A 20,582-nucleotide genomic window follows, 5' to 3' on the forward strand; every position below is an offset into this window, starting at 1 on the left:
CGAAATCAAAAAAGGGAATGTAGCTCAAATTACAAACTGACGTTAAGTGGTTGCGCTTTTCATTTCTTGAGTCAGTATTAAATATAAAAGTTTGATCTACCGAAAGTACACTTCGTCTTCGGGAAATAGTTCTTAATTCCCAGCTAAAATAAATGACAAGTTTCCCTTATGTGATCTAACCAAGGATTACGTCATTAACATGTGCTTATAATATTACATCAGCGACGCCTGCATAAGTCTTTACAAAGAAAAAATAAACTTTAGTTTGGATATTGGTATCCTGTTACTGCAGTGACCTTTAAGAATACAAACATTGAGTTTTAATCGTCACTGAATGGTAAGAAAGGGTTGAACGTAGAAGATTTGTGTGGACACGGAAAAACGAAGCGTTGTAATAACAGAGTTCCCCACTAGATGGCGCCAATGGCTTACAAAATGAAGACTTGCGGAACCCTTGCTACTTTTTATCAGTATTATAATGAATAAATTGAATCTTTATGAAAAATATAGAAAATCCTTCATTATAATCAAATGATGTGGATCAATAAATGAGGATATAAAATTAATAATTTGCATAACTGTAAACAATTTGATAATGGAATTCTTAAACTTTGATAGAGGATATAAAATTAAATATTTGCATAACTGTACACAATTTGATAATGGAATTCTTAAAATTTGTATTGGGAAATGTTTGAGAAGAACGTTTTTCGTGTAAAAGCAAGCATGGTTTTGAATTGTATTAATTCATAATAATAATTCACTGTAAAAACTTATGTTAAAACAAAGAATGATTTCATTCAAGATTTTGGATGCTTTTATTCACTTTATAGATGTATTTCCATTTGTAGTTTAGAGAATGAGAAGCATTAGTTTTATTTACAATTTTCTTTTTTTACTTCAGCTCTGTACAGATTTTAACCCTGATAAGGACCAATATTTTTCATACCTAGCGATGTTATGAAGCATAAAGCAAAGACCACATATGAAGAAAAAGAGCAGGAGAAAATATATCAAATTATGAACATTTGAAAAACAAAAGAAAACACAGTACAGTAATTCATCAGCCATTAGAGGGGTTTGCTGCTGTTAAGTACAATACATTGTCAGCATCTTACTGATCCAAATGCTAATGAGCTAACTGTTTTAGACAATCATACACTAGACACCAATATATATCAACAATCTATAGTTATGTTCTCTATAAGATTCATATTAAATATACTCTACACATATGTAATCTTCCAATACATTTCCCATTTGGAAAAACATTAAAAAGGGATGAATAGAAAATATTACACAGATTTAGACGAAACAGTTCATGTTTCTGTGTTGTGCAAACAAATTTAATGTTTAATAGGGGAGGGAAAATTGAAATCAAGCTAAATTGTAACGCAAGCATTACTTTACACCACTACACTTAGAAAATAAAGGGCTTAATCTTGCCCTTCCCGAACATGAGCAGCTTAGAACTAGCTAGAGGGCGGACACAACACTGGCTGGTCAGAAGTCAAAACACAGTCCCAAACCGTGCAATGGCATTATTTAGACTTTCCCTAAATGACAGAATCAAACCAATATGGCCATCTAAAGTCCAGGTCCAATTTTCTGCCATACAGCAAAGTTCAGATTCTAAACAAACACACCTGGACCAATTAATCAAGGACTTCCTGTTTACCTGGAATTGACAGGAACTTGTTCGAGCCGGAACTTGTCACCCCTTTCGTGGCATGTCAATTGAAAAACTCATTTAGTTCAGCATGGAAAAGCTTAATAAACATTTCTACCAAATAGTCTTTGACGTCGATCAGGCACATGAATACTCTCTCCTGCTCTAAAATCAATAGACTACGCATGTAGATTAGCTCAGCGATTAGTAGATAATGTAGAGAACCAGACCGTTAAGAATCGACGTGGAGCTGTTGAGGGTGTACAATTGTTTCACACGTAGATCACAGCGTGCCGCTCCGCCTCCCGGACAGATCCATGTGACAAACCAGTCGGGTGCTTTTTGTTAAATGTGAAAAGTTCGCCAGACCCGGTGTCAATTATTTTTTCTCATGCATCTTCCCCCCTCGCAGCCTGGAAACAAAGAATCGAGGGCGTTGGATGAAGCGGAGGAGTCTTGTCTCCAGCGCTGCATCATTGATGTCCAATATGTGCAATAAAAAAAAAAAGAATAAAGGAAACAAGGGCCTCCTCCATGTGCAAACTGGCAGAAGGGTGGGAGATGTTGTGTGCATGTTTAATTGATTACAGGTCTTTTTGAGGTTGTGGGTGCGCGTGGAGGTGTTAGATGGGGGGTGTGAGGGTGGTATCCATGTCATTATCGGCTGCTCTCTTCGATGGATTTTCTTGACATCTTTTGGCTTTATTTTATTGACAGGAAACTGCTTGGTATCAGAGTAGAACAGATCTAGAAGCAGGTTGTGACCTCTCTCTCATGTGATTTTCCTTCGGTCGGGTGCTTATGGGAGTCAGGTGCGAGTAGTTGTGTTTGTGAGCGTTTCAGCAGCATGGGCGAAGGATAATAGAACGCACTCACTCGGGGATGGAGGGTTGTATTTACAGGATCACACAACAGTTGCTCTCTCCGGTCTTCTCGCGGTTCCTTTGGCCTGAAATGAAAACACTTATCTTAATCTCAATAATGCCATACCAACAGACCATGGCTCTGTCCAAAAACTTGTAAACCGTCTAGACGGTTATAATTATGCCGGCCACAAGATGGAGCCTATTTTAAGCCTAGTTTTAAAGGGATAGTCCACCCAAAAAAGAAAATTAAGTAGCACACTAGAAATGTTTTATTTTGTTCTGTTGAACACGATAGAAACAATTTTGAGGAATTTAGGAAAACAAAACATTCTGGGGCACCTTTGACTACCATTTAAATTTGTTCTACTGTGGTAGTCAAGGGTGCCCCCGAAATCTCATTTTGCAAACATTTTTCCAAATGCCTTTCTTTGTGTTCAACAGAACAAAGAAATGTATACATAACTTGAGCATGAGTAATTCATGATATAATTGTCTTTTTTGGGTGAACTATCGCTTTAATAAATGCTCCGCTGAGAATGGATTGAGCTTCATCATCAGCTGTCATTTAACTTAATAATTCAATCTAATATTTGTATATGCTTTGACAAGTCTATGTTATTGTAGTGTTTCAAATCAGTCACTTTTCAGTTTAATTTCAGTGAAAATGCCACTGTAGACAGTAGACAGAAAGTTTTATTGATCTTCAACTGTGATTAGACAGAAAGCACAAAGAACTCTGGGATATGTTAATACTGCTTAATAGGAAATTCTATCAAAATAGAAACTCAATTAACAATGATAATATCAACCGAGAGGACTATTTGCATTAAGCACTTTTAAGGTTATGCAAATGACACCTTCATACAGAGATGACAATCCTAGACAATTTAATTAAGGACTGTTTTTATTGACTGAACACACTAGATCATACTGTGTTATTAAAAAGGATTCAACAAGGGACTTGCATATGATAAGGTCAACAAATTCACTATATTTGTTTCAGGAGATTGTAAGTGAGTGGCGAACACATTATGAGTTATTCCCAAACTCCTCATCTTCATGGAAATGCATTCAGTCCAGAATGCAAACTAAAGTTTTAACATTCTGTGATTGTGCTTAAAATGTCGGACATCAAGCATTACATGAATTTTAACTTGCCTTCTCATTTAAATCACCCATGTGACTTGACTAAATCTTTTTTCTTTTGGTGAACCAATGACGAAGGACTGAAATGCTCCCAGAGGCCAAGAATGACGCACATATAAGCTGGTCATTGCTGAACAAAGTGAAGGCTGCTGCGAGGCAGGGAGCGTGTGAAAAGTGAGCGAAGACGGACAGAAGAAAAGAGGGCAGCGTGGTTACCTTGGGAATTTGGCTCGGGCAGCGTCTCTCTGGCAACTAAATGCATCACTGTGGTTTTTCCGTGAGGCAGTTTTAAAGCTGCAAGAAATGAAGAAAAAGGGTTGAATGGCAACATAAAAGACTAACTTAGCTTAACATCAGAAAGACCAATGACATCAAAGCATGTAAAGAGGGATGGAGAAACAGAATGAAACAACTGTGTATTATTGAAAGTTGTCCGTGTTTCTCCATCACGTCATTGTCCGAGTAAATTCAGGACTCGTGATCACACTTGCTTACAGTTAATACTCACTTCATGGGATATGCTTTACGAGTCTAAACATCTTGGAAAACTCAGCAGTAAACAGTCTGGAAAGCTTCAGGGGTCACAAATATTTATTGAAACCCTCATTACATTTGAAGAGAATGTAAAAGCGTGTTTATTTGTGTAAGGGCAGACATTTGCTCATTAAACTAAAGGGATTAATTGTAGGTCAATGATATTAGCTAACATTGTAATATTTGCAAGTCAAATTCTGACAACACATACAAGCTCTGTCCATTCAGGGAAATCTCATTGGTTCAAAAAACTGCACATAACTGTTTAGTGCGAATGCACAGATTTCTTGTCACTGGAACGTATTTTATCATTGCAAAATGCCTTCTATTTGAAGCAGCAAAACAAAAAAATACTGAAAGTCAGAAAAAAGCTGAATGATTTATGAATTCCTGGATGACATGGAGAGAGAGAGAGAGAGAGAGAGAGAGAGAGAGAGAGAGAGAGAGAGAGAGAGAATAAAGTGAAACAGAACGACAGACAGACACTCTCACAAACAACCCTCAATCTTTTATTACTCTTTGAGGGATGGCAAAACAAATTGAAAAACTGTTTCCCGTTCATGCCTGAAGAATTTCCTCTCCTCCCTGTTTTCGCTCCCCGATGACAGATTCCTTCCTCAGATTCCTAAACTTCTCTTTCCATATCTCTAAATTTCCATCCACGCATCGCACTTTTCCTCAGTACTTCCATGAAAGGCATTCAGGGAATCGTTCTGTTTGTTTAGGAAACTCTGCATAGCAACACCTAGGTGTATTGAGAGTGTGAAACCAATTTCTCGTACCTCCTGACAATCGTGTGAACTTGAAACATACACTTGAACAAAACAAACCACCAGAAAGCCAAAACAAATAAAATTGTGTTCAGCCCACATGGACACGGATGATTCAGTATTCCGAGCGTTAACGTCAAACAATCGTCACATTAACTAGAGTTACGAATTTAAAGGTGCCATTATTTTTTTTTGCATGAGAATGACAACACTTGTTTGGCTCAGCCAATGAGAGTGAGTTTTGGGGCGGGACTATCAGTTTGTGTAATATTCAGTTGTGATCCATTATTCTGTTCCTGGTTTCAATAAAGGTTATGGTATTACGTATGAATATTGTGTGTTTTATGTTAATATCACAAGGGGGTCGCTCACCTCCTAGTGTCACATTGCCGTGTAGAAATCGACCCTGGTAGATCAGACGCAAGATGTTTGGACTGCTCACCTGTTCCTCCTCCCAGTCTGTTAAAGATGAAAGATAAAACAACGTGAGTTAAGAAAATTCACATTTGATCCCACCCTAAACCTCTACTGAGTGTTGAACGAACGTTGCATCACCATCAGAGTATATTACACTCATGTTGTGTCATTAAAACCCACTTGCCCTTGCAGTCTTTCATATTAGATTTCCACCGTTTCTCTCCATTCACCCATTAACATTTATCATGCCATAACCCAACCCAATCCCTCGAGTCAATCCAAAAGGAGACTCAGTCACAAGACTCAAGGTCACCCTGTGTCCTCTGAAGGCCCGGCTCTGCTGTGCCTGCCAGCGATGAAAAAAAAAACGGGCTAATTCAATCCCAGAGCGCCCCTGATGGGGTGTTTGGAATTGTATAACAAAAAAGGCTTTTCATAATATTGCTTCAATCTTTTCATAGATATTCACTACTTTCTAAAGAAGGCCAGACCATGAGAACTGTTGGCACGTTCCATTGATGTGGTTCACTTTGGTCTCCCATTAGAATTTTGTTTTAGGAAATGGAGCCACAAGTTTTCTTCCTGGCGGTATTTAGTTAAATCTCTTGAATGTTTTTCAAAACTATTCACTTACTACAATGAACTTAAGTTTTTAGTACCAAAAACAATGTTTATCTGTAAGAAATAATATTCAAATCCATTGGGTTGGCACAATATACCAGTACGATTATTAATGATTATTAATACTATAATTCAATAAAAATGATAATATTGTAAATAATTCAGAAATTATTTACATTTTGCCTTAAAAGCAACAATGGTTACAAACTTGCTGTCTCTCTCTAATCCCTTATCTCTAACTCTAAACTCTAAATTCTGCGATTTGTTAATTAAAAAAACATAAAATAAAAATTAATTTGACAGATAGCATTATTTGTTTATTTAAAAAAACAAATAAAAATAGATATCGTGATAATACCGTAATATTGTGAATTGTTTTGATCGCGATGACATTTAATCGAAATTTGGACAGCGTGACAGCCCTAATTCAAATTTTTTCATTCAAGCTTGTCAACCCTTTACAACATTTATTGCAAGAAAAAATTCTATATAACGTAAACATTTTTCTTTTTTTATTAATTAGAAAAGATGTGACCAGGTCTATAAAAAAAGTCTCAAATTCTAGGAGATTAGAGCATCAAAGTAATTATAGACATAAAATGTGTTGCTGTAAATGATAAATGTTTGATACAGTATTCAAATTGTCACTTATTATTCAGAAATGTATGATTAATGTTCTATTACTTGGCTTCCTAAACATTGATTTGATCTTTGACATGTCCTTAGTCAATATTAGACATCAATAAATATATACTGTATTTCATTATATTTTCACAGAATGTTCTTTACATTATGTACTATTTTTATGTAGAAAAAAGTGAATCACATGTTTGTGTGTGTGTATCATCGACAGGTTCAGATTATAAAGGCAGACACTATTTTTCCCATCCGTGATGTCATTGACATCAGCTTTGTTCAGGATTTACCACCCAGTGTCTGCAACATAGATTATCTGATAACAGAAAAGGTTGTAAACGAAACCCACCTTTAAACAACATTACACAAAAAGCTAAAATCGGTTTCAGTCTACATTAAAGGAAGAACATTCCATTCAGACTTCACAACCATCATCATCAGTGTTGTTAAACATTAATCGGCACACACCCATTGGCCAGTTGTCATACACGTGCTTGGCGATGTCTGCCGCAGAGTCGTTCGGAGAGAACAGGAACTCTTTTGTTTTTCCACTCACCAAGATGAGCTTCAAATTGATCTGTAACACAAACAACAAAAGATTGTTAGAACATTTGTCAGAAGCCACCCTACATTTCCATTACGGTTAACATTTTCACCCAATTTTACTTCTTAAATTGTGTATTTCATACAACAATGAAGCCAGAGCTGAATGCAAACTAACTAAAACAAAGCCACATATTTGGATATTGGCAGGCCCACATGGAATCTACAACCACAGAGTTCCACAGAAAGCTCAGCAGATTTACAGAGAATTCAGATGGCTGTCATTCACACAAGCTCCTGGATTTGCATTAAGTTCTTAAAAAATGTAGGCTAATATGATCACGCTTTCAGCTACCATACCACCTAATACGATTGAACTACTCTCATGTCAGTCTTTCACATTTTAACAATGTTTTCCCACAAAGCTGCAGAAAGTATGTCTGCACATACCACCAGGGCCTAGATCTATTTGAAACATGCATTATGGACTAGAAAACATTAGCTTATTTAACAGCCGCACAAACATAAGTACAATTTTCAAAAGAGACACTTTGTTTTATTTGCAGTCAAATAAAGCAAGATTTTATCATGAATCTTTCATACATCCTCGATTGTGTCTTTAATTCAGTGATAGTTCTTTCTCATTCTTTGATGATTGTCAGCTACAAGTGATTCATCGGCACGATTATGCTGTTTGCACGACTACTCCAGCAATATAATTTGAAAAACGTCCATTATCATATTCATTCAGATGACAGAGTGCTGTTTGTTTAAAAAGAGCAGGAGGCCGAGGGAGGAAGGAAGGGAGGGGAGAGATGCTCTGGGCAGTGCATGTCCAATGCACGTGTGTTACTACCTAAAGCCCCCCCCCCCCCCCATACACAAACACATAGCCAGCTGCAGTGATGTAACAGAGCGCAGACCAGCAGATGGAAACAACCATCCTACTAAAGCCCTTTATAAAATCAGATTAGAGCCAGGAGCAAGCCTGTTCAAAGATCTCACCCTGAGAGATCAAAACACAACACACATATTAACATTAACACAACATATTTCTTTCAAAAACATATAATGGATACACCTGCATGAAAATCTAAATTAGCCACATTCACAATTGATCAGATTAGTATGTGGTTATTATCACTATTTTTCAAGGCACTACAAAGGGAGGCAATACCAGAAAATCACTATCAAAATATTTCTGTACACATTCAGCAGCACACATATTTTCTATTCACTTCACATATCCACAGCTTTTGAGAGACCAGAAGTAATTCTGCACATAAAAAAGGAAACAAGCGCAAGGTGCATCTGAATTAAAGACCTGCTTCCTTAAATTAGCATTCATATCCTCAGATGTACACACTAGAAGCACTTCTGCTGGCCTGCGATACATTTTGTGCTCTGATAATGTGTTGGCATTATTTGATCTTATTTAATTTGACTTCCAACCGTTTGATTAATCATCCATCATTAGGGATGCTCGGGATTTTTGCAGCAAGTGTGACTTCCGATTTCATGTCATCTTGTCGATATCGACTCTGGTCCTGCAAGCTTTATATAAACGATAGGTAATCTCGCTGAAGACGATCAACCTTTTTCTTTTTTTCTTGCCTTGATATACTAATGACAGTAATGATTATGTATTACTTAAGTATATTATTGTTTTAATAGGAACCAAATAAACACAATAAATATTCCCTAATTAATTCCCTATCTAATTAATTACAGTAAATTTGCATGCATCCAATGAGCTCAAATCAGTTGTAAAAAGTGCCTAATGTTGACTAAAGTAGTAAACCAAATTAACAATATTTTGCCAAACTACAAATCTTAGACACACATATATATGATAATGTTTTCACAGCTCACAGAGAGCAGGCATCTCCAAGAAGAATTAGCTGATCGAAAACATCAGGACGGCAGTTCTAACGCAATGGCACACCTCCTAGTTTCCATAGAGATGGTAACCGTGGCAGCGGTTTTTCTGCGAGAGCACTGACCTGAATCACCTGCAGGCAGACACTTTCTTCAGCTCTCCTTTTAACTCTCTCTCTCTCTCTCTCTCTCTCTCTCATCTTTTACAGTGTCACTCCATCTTTTCCACATCTTTCTTATAATGATGACAGATGATAGAAGTTTTCTCTTCACCTGGTGAATGCCAATGAGCCGTTCCCATGAAACCAACGGACATTGATTTATACCATATTTGTAGACATCCACAGGAAGGAGAAAAGGTTGTTCTAATCACAGAAATATGTGGGATCATTTTCTTTAACATTTTTCATCTATCACACTCCAGACAGTGGAAGTCGTCTCCCTGGTGAGCGGGCAAAATCTCGCCATGAGGTAATGCGACGTGCAGCGCATCCTCTGAGGAACTTCTGGACCGCTGGGGAACGTTCTCATAAGCTGTGGTGACGTTCATGCTATTCTGGCCCTCCAGCAGGTGGTTCCCTGTTTGTGCACGTAGCAGCTGCTTTGCTAAACAATCTCAATATGAAATATTCAATTCACTTTCTCAATTACTTCTCAGGTTTGATTTTGCATGATTTATAGGTGTGAGAACTTACATTTTTGGGTGAACTATTCCTTTAACCACAAATGCAAATTTGTTTTTGTATTGTATGCCCCCATTTTTTCAAACTGAATATTTAGTTTACTCTCAAATCCATCATATGACTTACAGAAATTTGGAATTGCATTTTCAAATATTCTTTAAATGTTTCCATGACCCACTTTATAACAAAACATGCCAAACAATGCCATTGCAGGACGTGCGGGCTCCATGCAACTAACCCCACAGAGGGAATCTTTGATGTAATCTGCCCTTAGCGCTTGTCTGCACAGACAAACATACACTTCAATGGGCACAGCTGACACGTGAGGCTACATAACAGCTATGGGATCTCTATGGAAAATATGCTGACTATTGCATAGACAGCATGCACACCAGCGATAAACAAACAAGTCTTACTTCAATATCTAAAAGCCTCACCATAAAGTTAAACTAAACTAAATGTAATTCTTGTATATTTTATACATTTCACTCATTTTGCAAGTACTCTTCTCCCCCTTATAAATAAATAATACATTATTTAGTACTATTTATTAACTAATATATTAAGCATAAATAAAATTACCCAACACCCTGGGTAATCTTTCTATAGCTGACAACAAACAGACGCAGGAACAGGTGTTTTTGGAAAACTGTGGTTAAAAACAGGGCGAGACCCGCTACATATTTGTGGGGGGGTTGTTCACAAGTTTAGCAAGACTATTCTGTGCCAAGAGACACGGTAAGCGAGAGAGGGAGACAGAGTAATGAGCGTGTCTGACAGTTCTGAACTAAAAGCAGCCACAACAAACGCTGACCACGAGACAGTCGACCGGCTTTGCCCATCTCAAAACAGAGGTCTTGCATACTGTTCTGGGAATGACATTTATGCAATAGAGAACAGCCAGACACATGCAGCACTTACGCAACCGTACATCAATGAGAACAATATCGGAAACAACGCCTCCAGCGGGGATTGGGGAAATTTGTGAGGTCTACGGCAGGATCGGCTGTGCTTGTGTAAGTTACGCTCTGAAACAAAACAAGTCACCTGCATCACGCTTGGTTCACAGAAACAGCCTTAAGGGATTAACACAATACAACCGTATATTATACCCGATCCATTAGCGTTCATATAAATTGACTCAGAGCTTCTACATTTGTCCTCTGTATATATGGCAACAAGCATGATTATGTGCCCTGTTTAACAGTCACTGTCTATCTTCAAGAACTACGGGGGAAATTTAAAGCTGTACCTAGCTGGCAAAGCTTAAAAAACCTTGTTTGGCAGCAATGACTATGCATTACGTAAGTAGGCACTCCCCCAATGTTGTTTGGGACATTTTCAACATTGCCATATGCCTTCATGACAATGTTCAAAAGCACTGATTTTATCTTTTATTCACCCTCATGTCCAAACTTGTATGAGCTTCTCTCTTCTGTGGAACACAAAAGAACATATTTTGAGAAATGTCTCAGTGGTTTTGTGTCCCCAATTTTATGTCAATGGGGACCAATGTTGGTTGGACACCAACATTCTTCAAAATAATAATAATTTTTCCTGCTATGGTAGTCAATGGTGGCCAAGAACGTTTTGGTTACAAGCATTCTTCCAAATATCTTTCTCTGTGTTCACCAAAACAAAGACATGTGTAAATGAACACAGTATTTTCATTTTTGGGTGAACGGTCCCTTTAAGTCGAATACAAAACTCATGCATTCACAGCTCACTGGATCCAGAGCCTCTGTGCTAACTCAACCAGTCACAACAGGCAGTATATCGGAAGAGGATGTCATCCATCTTTTTCCTGACAGCATAGCGTTGGTTCAAACCATCTCATCTCATCTGTGTCTTTGGGAGTGATTCTAAAGGCTGTGATCGCACCTGCTCATCTCCGTCTACATCAGTCGAGGTGTTTCTCCTGCATATCTGAGACAGTGTGAAGTCTTTTCTTGGAAACTTTATTGAGTATGGAAAATTAGGGTATTCTATAGAACCTGGCATCTTATCATCATTTAAAGTAATCTCTTGGTCTTGTTGTAAGTGCTTCATCCATGCAAATGATGTTTGACTTGAAATCAAAATGTTACAACTTGTACCGCTTCTAAACAACGTTCCTATTCGGTCGACACCTTTTGTTTTTTCAAGCCTTACCCTGCAGCCATTTGATACACCAACTCATCAATTTCCCCACTCCGATATGAAACACTCGCAATTCATTCAATTCTCTAAAGATACTGCTCTGCCCTACATGTAGTTCCTTGAATATCCAGCCAATAGTTGATCGGTAAACATATGTTGCCGTAACACAAGAAGCATGCAAATATTTGGGAGCGTAACTAATTAGAATTTTGTTTCGTCAACAATTTTATTCTACAGGAAGTAACGTAGCAGAACAGACCACAAATTCCTGGTGTGTTCTGTAAAGTTACTGTACAGCATGTACAATCAAGTACAGGAGGCAGAACAGGTTGGTCCACTTTGTGGAAGTGAGAAAGCCAAAACCACAGAGCACGGTAAACCAGCCATTGTTTGCGTGGGGGATTTGCATAGATGTTCTTCATTATAGGTCACCTTGACATCTTTCCTTCTGAAGAAATTGTAGCATGCGTGGTTTGTTTGTCATTAGCTAGCAAAAGTAGCGATACAAATAATGTCAATTACAAAATAAAATTAACAATCATTATGAAAGGATAAATGGCTCACTTCAACTAAGGCAGACAACACGAATACCGAGCTCATTCAGCAGATAAATGGCTGTCAGCAGGCAAAATGATTCCTTGCTGTTTTGTATAAAAGCTTCTTTTCTTGACATAAAAAGAACTGCTTCTAGAGACCTGAACCGTTCATTAATACGCAATATCTTTCAGATGTGCATTAGACTCTTAAATTGTCATTACGAAGAGCCCTGCAAGGGAGAAAGAGATAACATGGTTAAATGACATGAGATCTGAAAATTAGATGACACATTTAGACGTGGGAAATTAAAGTGAGAGAGGAGACTGGGGAGAAATTTTAAGGTCTCTGTCTTTCTTCAAGAACTAGGGGGAAATTATGCAGGAATTTGAGAATTGACTCGGGCAAACATGGCATGTACACCCAACAAAAAGAGGCTGGATGTTCCCTGCATAAGTGGATGTGCAATAGTTTGGGCATAAAGTGATATTTTTCTCTCAGCTGGTTCTTATAACCCACTTGAATGTAAGAAACGGAGAGAACAAGAGTGAAAAGTTTTATACAGACATATACAGACAGATAGATGACAGGTGGTTGAAAGAGAGAACGGTTAGTTAATCAAGTTACATTTTCCAATGTTGTATTAAGAAAGTACTCTGCCTTATTGAACATGATGTTTCTACATGCAACGTATCTGAATTGACAAGAATTAATGCTTTGCTTTCTACTGTCAGTCATCCAAAGGGTAAAAGAAACCTTTTGCTGTCATTTCCTCAAGACGTTTACAGCATGCCATTATCTCGCTCTTGGTCTCCTCCCGACTCACTTGAGCGAATTGCAATGCAGCCATTAAAAGCTAGCTTTAGCTTCCGTACTTAATCACGGCCGCAGCAAACTAGCAGCTGTGGTCTCAGTCAGCCCAGATGCTCCATCAGCGGTTTGAAGGACAATCACTCACACTGGCACTCATCCGCCCCGGCCTTACATCTCACCGGAAGAGAAACCGAGGGCTTGGGCAGTAATATCACTGAAATCAATACAGTCCTGTTTGATAACATTCCAATCAGAGTCACATAAGTGGTCATCACTTTACACTGGTGATAATAACTGCTGAGCATGTGAATCATTCCTCCCTGTACAAATGTTCTTGCTTTCGCGTCCAATTACACACAGCTTTAAGAAATGAATAAATGAGCACGATGAGCTCAATGGTGCTGAAGAAACAAGGCCTTGAACCACTGACGTCTGAAGTTAGATTCTCTCAATGTGCTTTAAAGTCAATGAAGCATGTCTTGAAGGTCACATTGTTATAATATCCTTGTTTAAAGGCACATTCTACAAAAGAGAAGAGATTTTCCACTTGGCGAGAGGAGATATTTTTTTTTTACTTTTCTGTTGACTATGCCCTGTGCATCCACCCCTACCACTCAAGCTGTAAGAAAACTTAATATTATTACATATTTTCATTCTGGCAGTCTAACGTAAGATATATTTTACAGAAATGTGGCCACCTGCAGTTCTGGAGAAAAACAAATATGATCTGGACTAGATAAACCTACTGTGTGATGGTCAATTTCCCAATTCCCAATGAGACAATTCATTAAAAGACATTTGATTTGCTCATGTCAGATACAAAAGTGAAGACTACAAAGTTAACTTTTTTTTTTAAAAGAAGTCTCTTTATTTAATAAGTGACCAGCCAACGGCGAGTAGCCAAAGCCAATAGTTTATTCCCGTTTATGGGTGTTAAAGGGTTAGTCCCCCCAAAATAAAAGATCATAATCTGTGAATTCATCACATATTACCCTCGTGTCGTTCAATGTATACGACTCATTCTTCTGTGGAACAAAATAGAGGGAATTCCTAGAAATGTCTAAGTGGTTTTGTGTAAATACACTTTCAATAGGATCCAACGTTGTCTCAACGTTCCTTAAACTGTCTTTTGTTTTCTGCAGATAAATTAACATGATAAAGGTGTGGCGGTAAATGATGAATAAAATAATTTGCATGATCTATCCCTTCAACATTGAACCCTACATACGGATATTAGTGCCGGGGCAATGGGAGAAATAGGAGGATAGAAAAGGAAGGACACAAGATAAAAGCGAGGAAGAGACAGAATAATATCTCATCTCCTTTATCCAGATGAAGGCAGGCAGCCTGCCCTGCAGGCCCTACCCACGTGCCTACTGCTGAAAAAAGGGCAGACATCTGCAGAAAGAGAGAGACAGCGAGGGGGAAGGGACCCACTTCCCTTCTTATCATTTAAATGCCCTTCTGATAAAAATGTCCATTTGATAGTACTGTACTTCTACTACGCATTACAAAACTAAAAAACACCACTCTCTTTTTTGTGATATCATGCACATTTCTTTCAAACGAAATTGCTAAAGCACCTCGGGTGAAAACGGTAACTGTAAACTGTGAAATTAGTTTTCAATCTTTCTACCAATGAGTCCAGATATCATTTTCTATTAAATGTAATGGTGCAGGTTTTTCTCAATGTGATAATCCCCAATATCTGATTTTCATCATTTACTCACCCTCATGTCATTCCAAGCCTGTATTACATTCTTTCTTCTGCAGAACCCAAAAGAAGATATTTTGAAGAATGACCCCATCGACTCCCATTGTATGAACACCAAACCATCTAACACCCAAGTCCAAATTCATATTTTATATCATTCAGCCTTGGTGCATACCTGCTGCCTCCATTTAAGACTGTGGATTAGGTCATATCTTTCAACCGAAAACAAAATTGGCAAGAAGAAGCGAGAGAGGCATGCAGAGGCCAGCGGGAGGAGGAGGGATTTGGGCTGAGATCTGAATCTGTGACTTTACTAAACTACAAAGAACGCTTGCACAATTATGTCATAACGTCCAATGAGAGCCAGAGTTCACAGTGGAACAACTCTTTACTGTCAGTCTCTGCCCATCACATATAAATGTTGGGACAACCACCTTTGGAAACATGTAAATAAAGATATGTTGATTTAAATCCAGCAATGAATATGAAATATTCTAACAAAACAATGAGCACTATTTACACGAACCGACGTAGACTCACTACTTTCCATGACAGTGTGTATGTGTGTGTGCGTGAGCACATCTCTCACAGAGCTGTTGTAAATTGTTCTTTACTCGACTGAAAGGCTTCTTTATTGAGTGAGTCTGAGCTACTTCCTCCCCCCACCCCTCTTTTTCTTTCACTCTTTTACTTTAGCCTTTAACCCTTATGGACCCATAATGCACTCTTGGGCTTTTGCATTTTCCGGATTCAGATACATTTTAATCATTTTCAAATTAAGATTTCACTTTTTTGTAGATTATATTTTCTTAATCATAATTTACTTGCAATTAATCATTCTTTTTTGGCCTGTATGGTCAGGCAGTATATATTTATAGAAGGTAGGTTTATAGAAGGTATGTTGTTTGGGGTCAGAGGAGGGTCTGTCTGTCATGTAAGAGATCTTATAATGACCAGATACACCCTTGAAGATACTGATCAGTCTGCTTTCGGTGTTCCCTGTGGAGAACTGCGTTGTCCAAGGTTATACAATTTGTGCAAAACTTTTACATTTACGCATTTGGCAGACACTTTAATCCATAGCGACTTACATAGCATAATACTATACATTTGTTTCCAAGAATGTGCAATCCCATGGAATCACACCCACAACCTTGGCGTTGTTAGCGCCACGCTCTTACCACTGAGCTGCAGAAAATGTCAATTTTTGATGGCATATCTGACTGGACCTATATATATATATATATATATATATATATATATATATATATATATGAAGAGTTCAGATGCAAAAGTTTAGGTTCAGTGAGTTCACTTTAATGGCAAAGAATAATACATCTTCTGTGCCTTTCACGTTTATCATAAGACAATATCTTCTCTACAACATTAGTCACAACTAAATAGGAACTGAAAAACACACACTTGTTTACTTTTAGAACACATATTCCCGGCCTTATAATTTAAGTCATTAGTGCACAATAAGGCTATTCCAAAGATAGAAATGTTTATAATTTTTATCGTTTTGTCGAAACATAATAACATGATCCACCACTGATACATTTGTGTTTTATTGACACAATGTTTAACTCTTAAAATATGCTTTAATGTTAACTTTAACAACAAATTATTATTCGGATAAACACTAGCACATTTAAGATGTAACACACAGCCTAAACTATTTTTGTATAACAATAAAGTTCTTGAAAATGCTGCGCAATTCTTCTCAAGTGTATAAACAATAGCCACGGGGAGGTCTCTTCTCGTATGTGGGGATATGAAGTTGACATTTTTATAGTAATGCACTCTTACACATAGATAACGTGATACAACATGAAACCGCACAAAATGACACAGCTCTGTCACAGACGATTAAGTTCCTCTTTACGCCTCTGTGTCTGTCTCTCAATTGATCAAAGCACGTTCTTTTAAAAGAGAATATCTGATGTTGCACCTATGGGTTGCACACATTTCAGCACTTCAGTGTCAAACTCCAGCCATCCGTAATGGACGTACCAGACAGACAAATGAATGTGCGCTGCAAAGGCCAATCGTATAACATCAAATTGAATCTCTGCGATGTCAGAGAGTGTCTCTTTAGCTTGACAGGCTGACCAGCTGTTTGGCAAATTCAGAGTGTGCTCATCTAACGCAGGACATTGCGTTACAGTTCACTGCCAATACAAAGATGTCCGTGATCACTTCAACGTGAGACGGAAGAAACATTAGTGTAATGCTGATGAGGGTCGTAACAGTGTTAAATAATTTGGGCATGACCTCAAACCGCTGACCTTCTTGATACTGGCAAGCAGTATTACCACCACCCACAGGTTTAAACCAAAAACTCAATCTGTTCTAGTATTACATCATAGTACAAAACTTTAAATGTCATTCTGCAAGCATGTAGAAGGGATTAAATGGATATGGCATTATTCCCTTTATAGTATGACTTCACGTTGAAACTTCCTTATTATCAGAACAGCATTGTGCAAGCGACCAGTTATTATATCATTACACTAAAGCTATTTGTGCTGGAAAAAATGTGACACATCCACCATATAGGTACATCTATAGATTGCGTTATTTATAAAAGAATCGACCTTTTGTCATAATCTGTCAATCACCATAACATTACCGTTTTCAATCTCAATGCTATATAAGGACATATGTTTATAAATACAAATACGGTTGTAAATATGTTGTTAGGGTTACTACAGAACAGCAGACATAAATATTTCGTACAAATAAATTCTTACCATTTCAGCTGGAATATTGACCGTCATGTTTGAAGTGTGTTCTTTCGGATCTTCACCTCTTCAAATAAGAAAGTTTTCCTTCTGTTATTCTTGTTAATAAAGTTTTAAAAGCAGGTGGATCGTGGTAAAGCAGGTTGACCTGGTCTGGTTATTCCTGTAGTTTCTGGTCGAGGTAGTTAAGCGCAGGCAGGAGTCGTTTTTTCTTCGACTTCTCGGTTTGACATGATTTAAAGTTAACAACGAGAAAAATAATAATTTCTGGATTTTGCGTTTAAGTAGGAGGACCCCCTCCCATCCTGAAATAAAAAAGATATATTGGGTAAAAACGTGCCTACGCCATAGGAAAACAAAATAATACTACGATTCGGCGATCGGTTCGTTTCTCAAAAAGCGTACGTTTTGCGCAAATACGTAAACAAAAGGAGTTCCGCGAGAGTCCGCTATGAAAAATAAGCCGCGTCTGGTCGAAAAACTGAGTTATTTCGAGGGTTTTTCAATCTTATATCCGTTTTCGTCCGCGCGCTGTCATCCTGCCTCAGAAAAACATGGCGGCACTTGACGGGGGGGGGAAAGGCTGGACGGGGGGAAACCGGAGCTGGTGAGGCAGATAAAAACGGCGCGATGTGGATCGGTATGTGAGTGTGCGTATGAATACACCCCCAGCAGTTAAAGGGAAGAGGCGGAGAGAGAGAGACCACAAACTATGATGGAGGAGATACCTTTCATAATAAACGAATTAGGGACGTTGATTTATGATTTATGCCTAATTACTTTTCAACTATTATTTTTTTTTATATTTTATGAACAACGTTTGGTATTAAGCTTTGAAAAGAATACAAGCTTGGTTTATGTAGAAGCTTTGGTATTTGTTATAAAATGTAGGAAAATTGTAACCTCGCGTAAAGGATAATGTACAGTCAGATAGACATTACAAAATAACATATTCACGAGGACATGAGGTCTACTGTCTCCTTAAATGCTTTGTTTGTTTGTTTGTTTGTTTACGTATGTTGCCATAATCCCACCCAACTGTGCTGTATGTCGGTATTAAATATATAACAAATTCGATTTGAGAAATCATTTTATTATAACAAAGCTAGTTCTAGATTTATGAATGTGTATGTGTGTATGCAAATACAGTTTATGTGACTATACCACTGTATTTATACTTATAAGGGATAGATTTTGTCAGTTTTGTTATTGACTCGATCAGAAATAGGTCTGCACTCATCATTTCTTTCTTCATCGCATATACTTTTAAAGCTTTTCCTCAACAAAAATGGATCAAGGAGATCATGTGACAGGCATGTGTGCATTTGTATATCTCTGTGTGTTTGTGTGTGTGTGTGTGTGTGTGTGTTTGTGTGTGTGTGGCAGTTTCAGTATGTGTGGCCCTGCCTTGGAAACAAGAAGTCTATATCTGTGTTGTTGGCTCTGTGTCTATTGTTTTGTGTGGTGCTTAAAGGAATTCATTCTGACATGGGATGTCAGACCCACAGAACCTCAAGAGGATTAACTACTTAATCTGTCACTGATGCTTCTGCGCTGCTTCCAAAAACACGTTTGTTCTCCCGTGTGCCGTTTCATTCTTTCCTCTACAGCCACAAATGCCCGCAGAACCATTTGTGAAATAATAGGAATGGGGTTTGAAACAACCAGTGTGAATGTGTGTGTGTAGTGGGGTGGCTGTTGGTACGACAGTGATCTTAATCTGTGTTGACGTTCAGACAAACATGTAACTACTTCCTTTGTCTGATTGTGAACTTTAATCTGTGTAATAGCGTGTTTACATTGAAGCCAATGAGTACAAACTCAGACGAGAGTTCAGGAACACAGAGTTGATTTGACGCACTTACAAGTACATACGAAGGTAAATCAATTACCTGGGATTAAATGACACAGGAGAAGTCCTTCTCTGTTGTATGTCTGGCATAGGGACGTATAGACAGAGCTAAACTGAGATTACTTCTAGAATAAGCAGAGACAGTGAATGGCTTGGTTTAGCTCAGGCATGTGGATTTTACGAGGTTGAAATTGATAAACAATGACTCGTAATGTAAATTTAAGGACAACACAAACTACTGTTAGATTTCCTGTACAATATGTGCAAACTTCACAATAAAAAACAGTCAGAGTAAATTATGGGCAGACCGTTTGATCCTTCCTGTGTTTGTTGTTTTGTACAATTGCAATAAACTTGTTACATTCTGACAGAGCGTTGAGAAACCGGCAAGCTGGAATGACACTATATGATCCATTCTTCACACAAACAGAGAATGCCATCTCAGAATGTCAGAAATATTTATTACATTTTTGTTTGTGTAAATATTAGCTTTCTCTCAGATGTTCCTCCTCTAATGGGAAAAATAAAAACAGAATGGTGATACAATAAGATTGAATTGGTCTCCAACTTTTGTTTGATTTCCTGGTGAGTCTGAGACATTTCCTCTGAAGTTATGGGAAGAGACAAGTTTCCTCTGGGAAAAAAACATTTGTTTTCCATTTAAACTCATCTCTGTCTATGAGAAACAACTGGGGTGTTAAATTCATCTCATTTGTGTTCTTCTTCCAATAGGACTAAATGAAATAACTATAAAACAAATTAAAAGTCTCAGCTGGAAAGGACAAAATCGTGTGTCTGGTTGATCATTAACATTTGAGTTGGCTTTTAGACTTCTTTGAACATTGCTCTTTAACTTAGTGCTTATGGTGGTGAAAATACTATAATGATCTAACAGTCTTTGCTTCAGGGATTTACAGTGAATAGTAAGAAACTTATTAAAGCACATTTATGCAAGAGGTGTGTGTGAAACTGGAGCTATAAAACTGTGGTTAGTTTCCCATTTCACTCTATCTAAACATAAAC

General features: G+C 37.8%; 1 protein-coding gene across 2 annotated transcripts; it reads right to left on the reverse strand.

Moving 5' to 3' along the window:
- Nucleotides 1-792: 792 nt before the first annotated feature.
- Nucleotides 793-18,414, reverse strand: ubl3a (ubiquitin-like 3a). 2 transcript variants are annotated; one of them, XM_079448188.1, is made up of 6 exons: nucleotides 17,856-18,357; nucleotides 17,717-17,774; nucleotides 7,128-7,236; nucleotides 5,358-5,444; nucleotides 3,898-3,975; nucleotides 799-2,618 (listed from the first exon to the last, which is right to left on the reverse strand). In XM_079448188.1, the coding sequence occupies exons 2-6, from the start codon at nucleotides 17,741-17,743 to the stop codon at nucleotides 2,566-2,568; spliced, it is 354 nt and encodes a 117-aa protein (XP_079304314.1). In that variant the 5' UTR covers nucleotides 17,744-17,774; nucleotides 17,856-18,357; the 3' UTR covers nucleotides 799-2,565. The 2 variants fall into 2 exon arrangements, with proteins under 2 accessions (XP_079304313.1, XP_079304314.1); XM_079448187.1 differs by having other exon boundaries at nucleotides 793-2,618; nucleotides 17,717-18,414.
- Between the last annotated feature and the right edge of the window lie 2,168 nt (nucleotides 18,415-20,582).

This window comes from Barbatula barbatula (assembly GCF_947034865.1).
Source record: "Barbatula barbatula genome assembly, chromosome: 24".
NCBI lineage: Eukaryota > Metazoa > Chordata > Actinopteri > Cypriniformes > Nemacheilidae > Barbatula > Barbatula barbatula.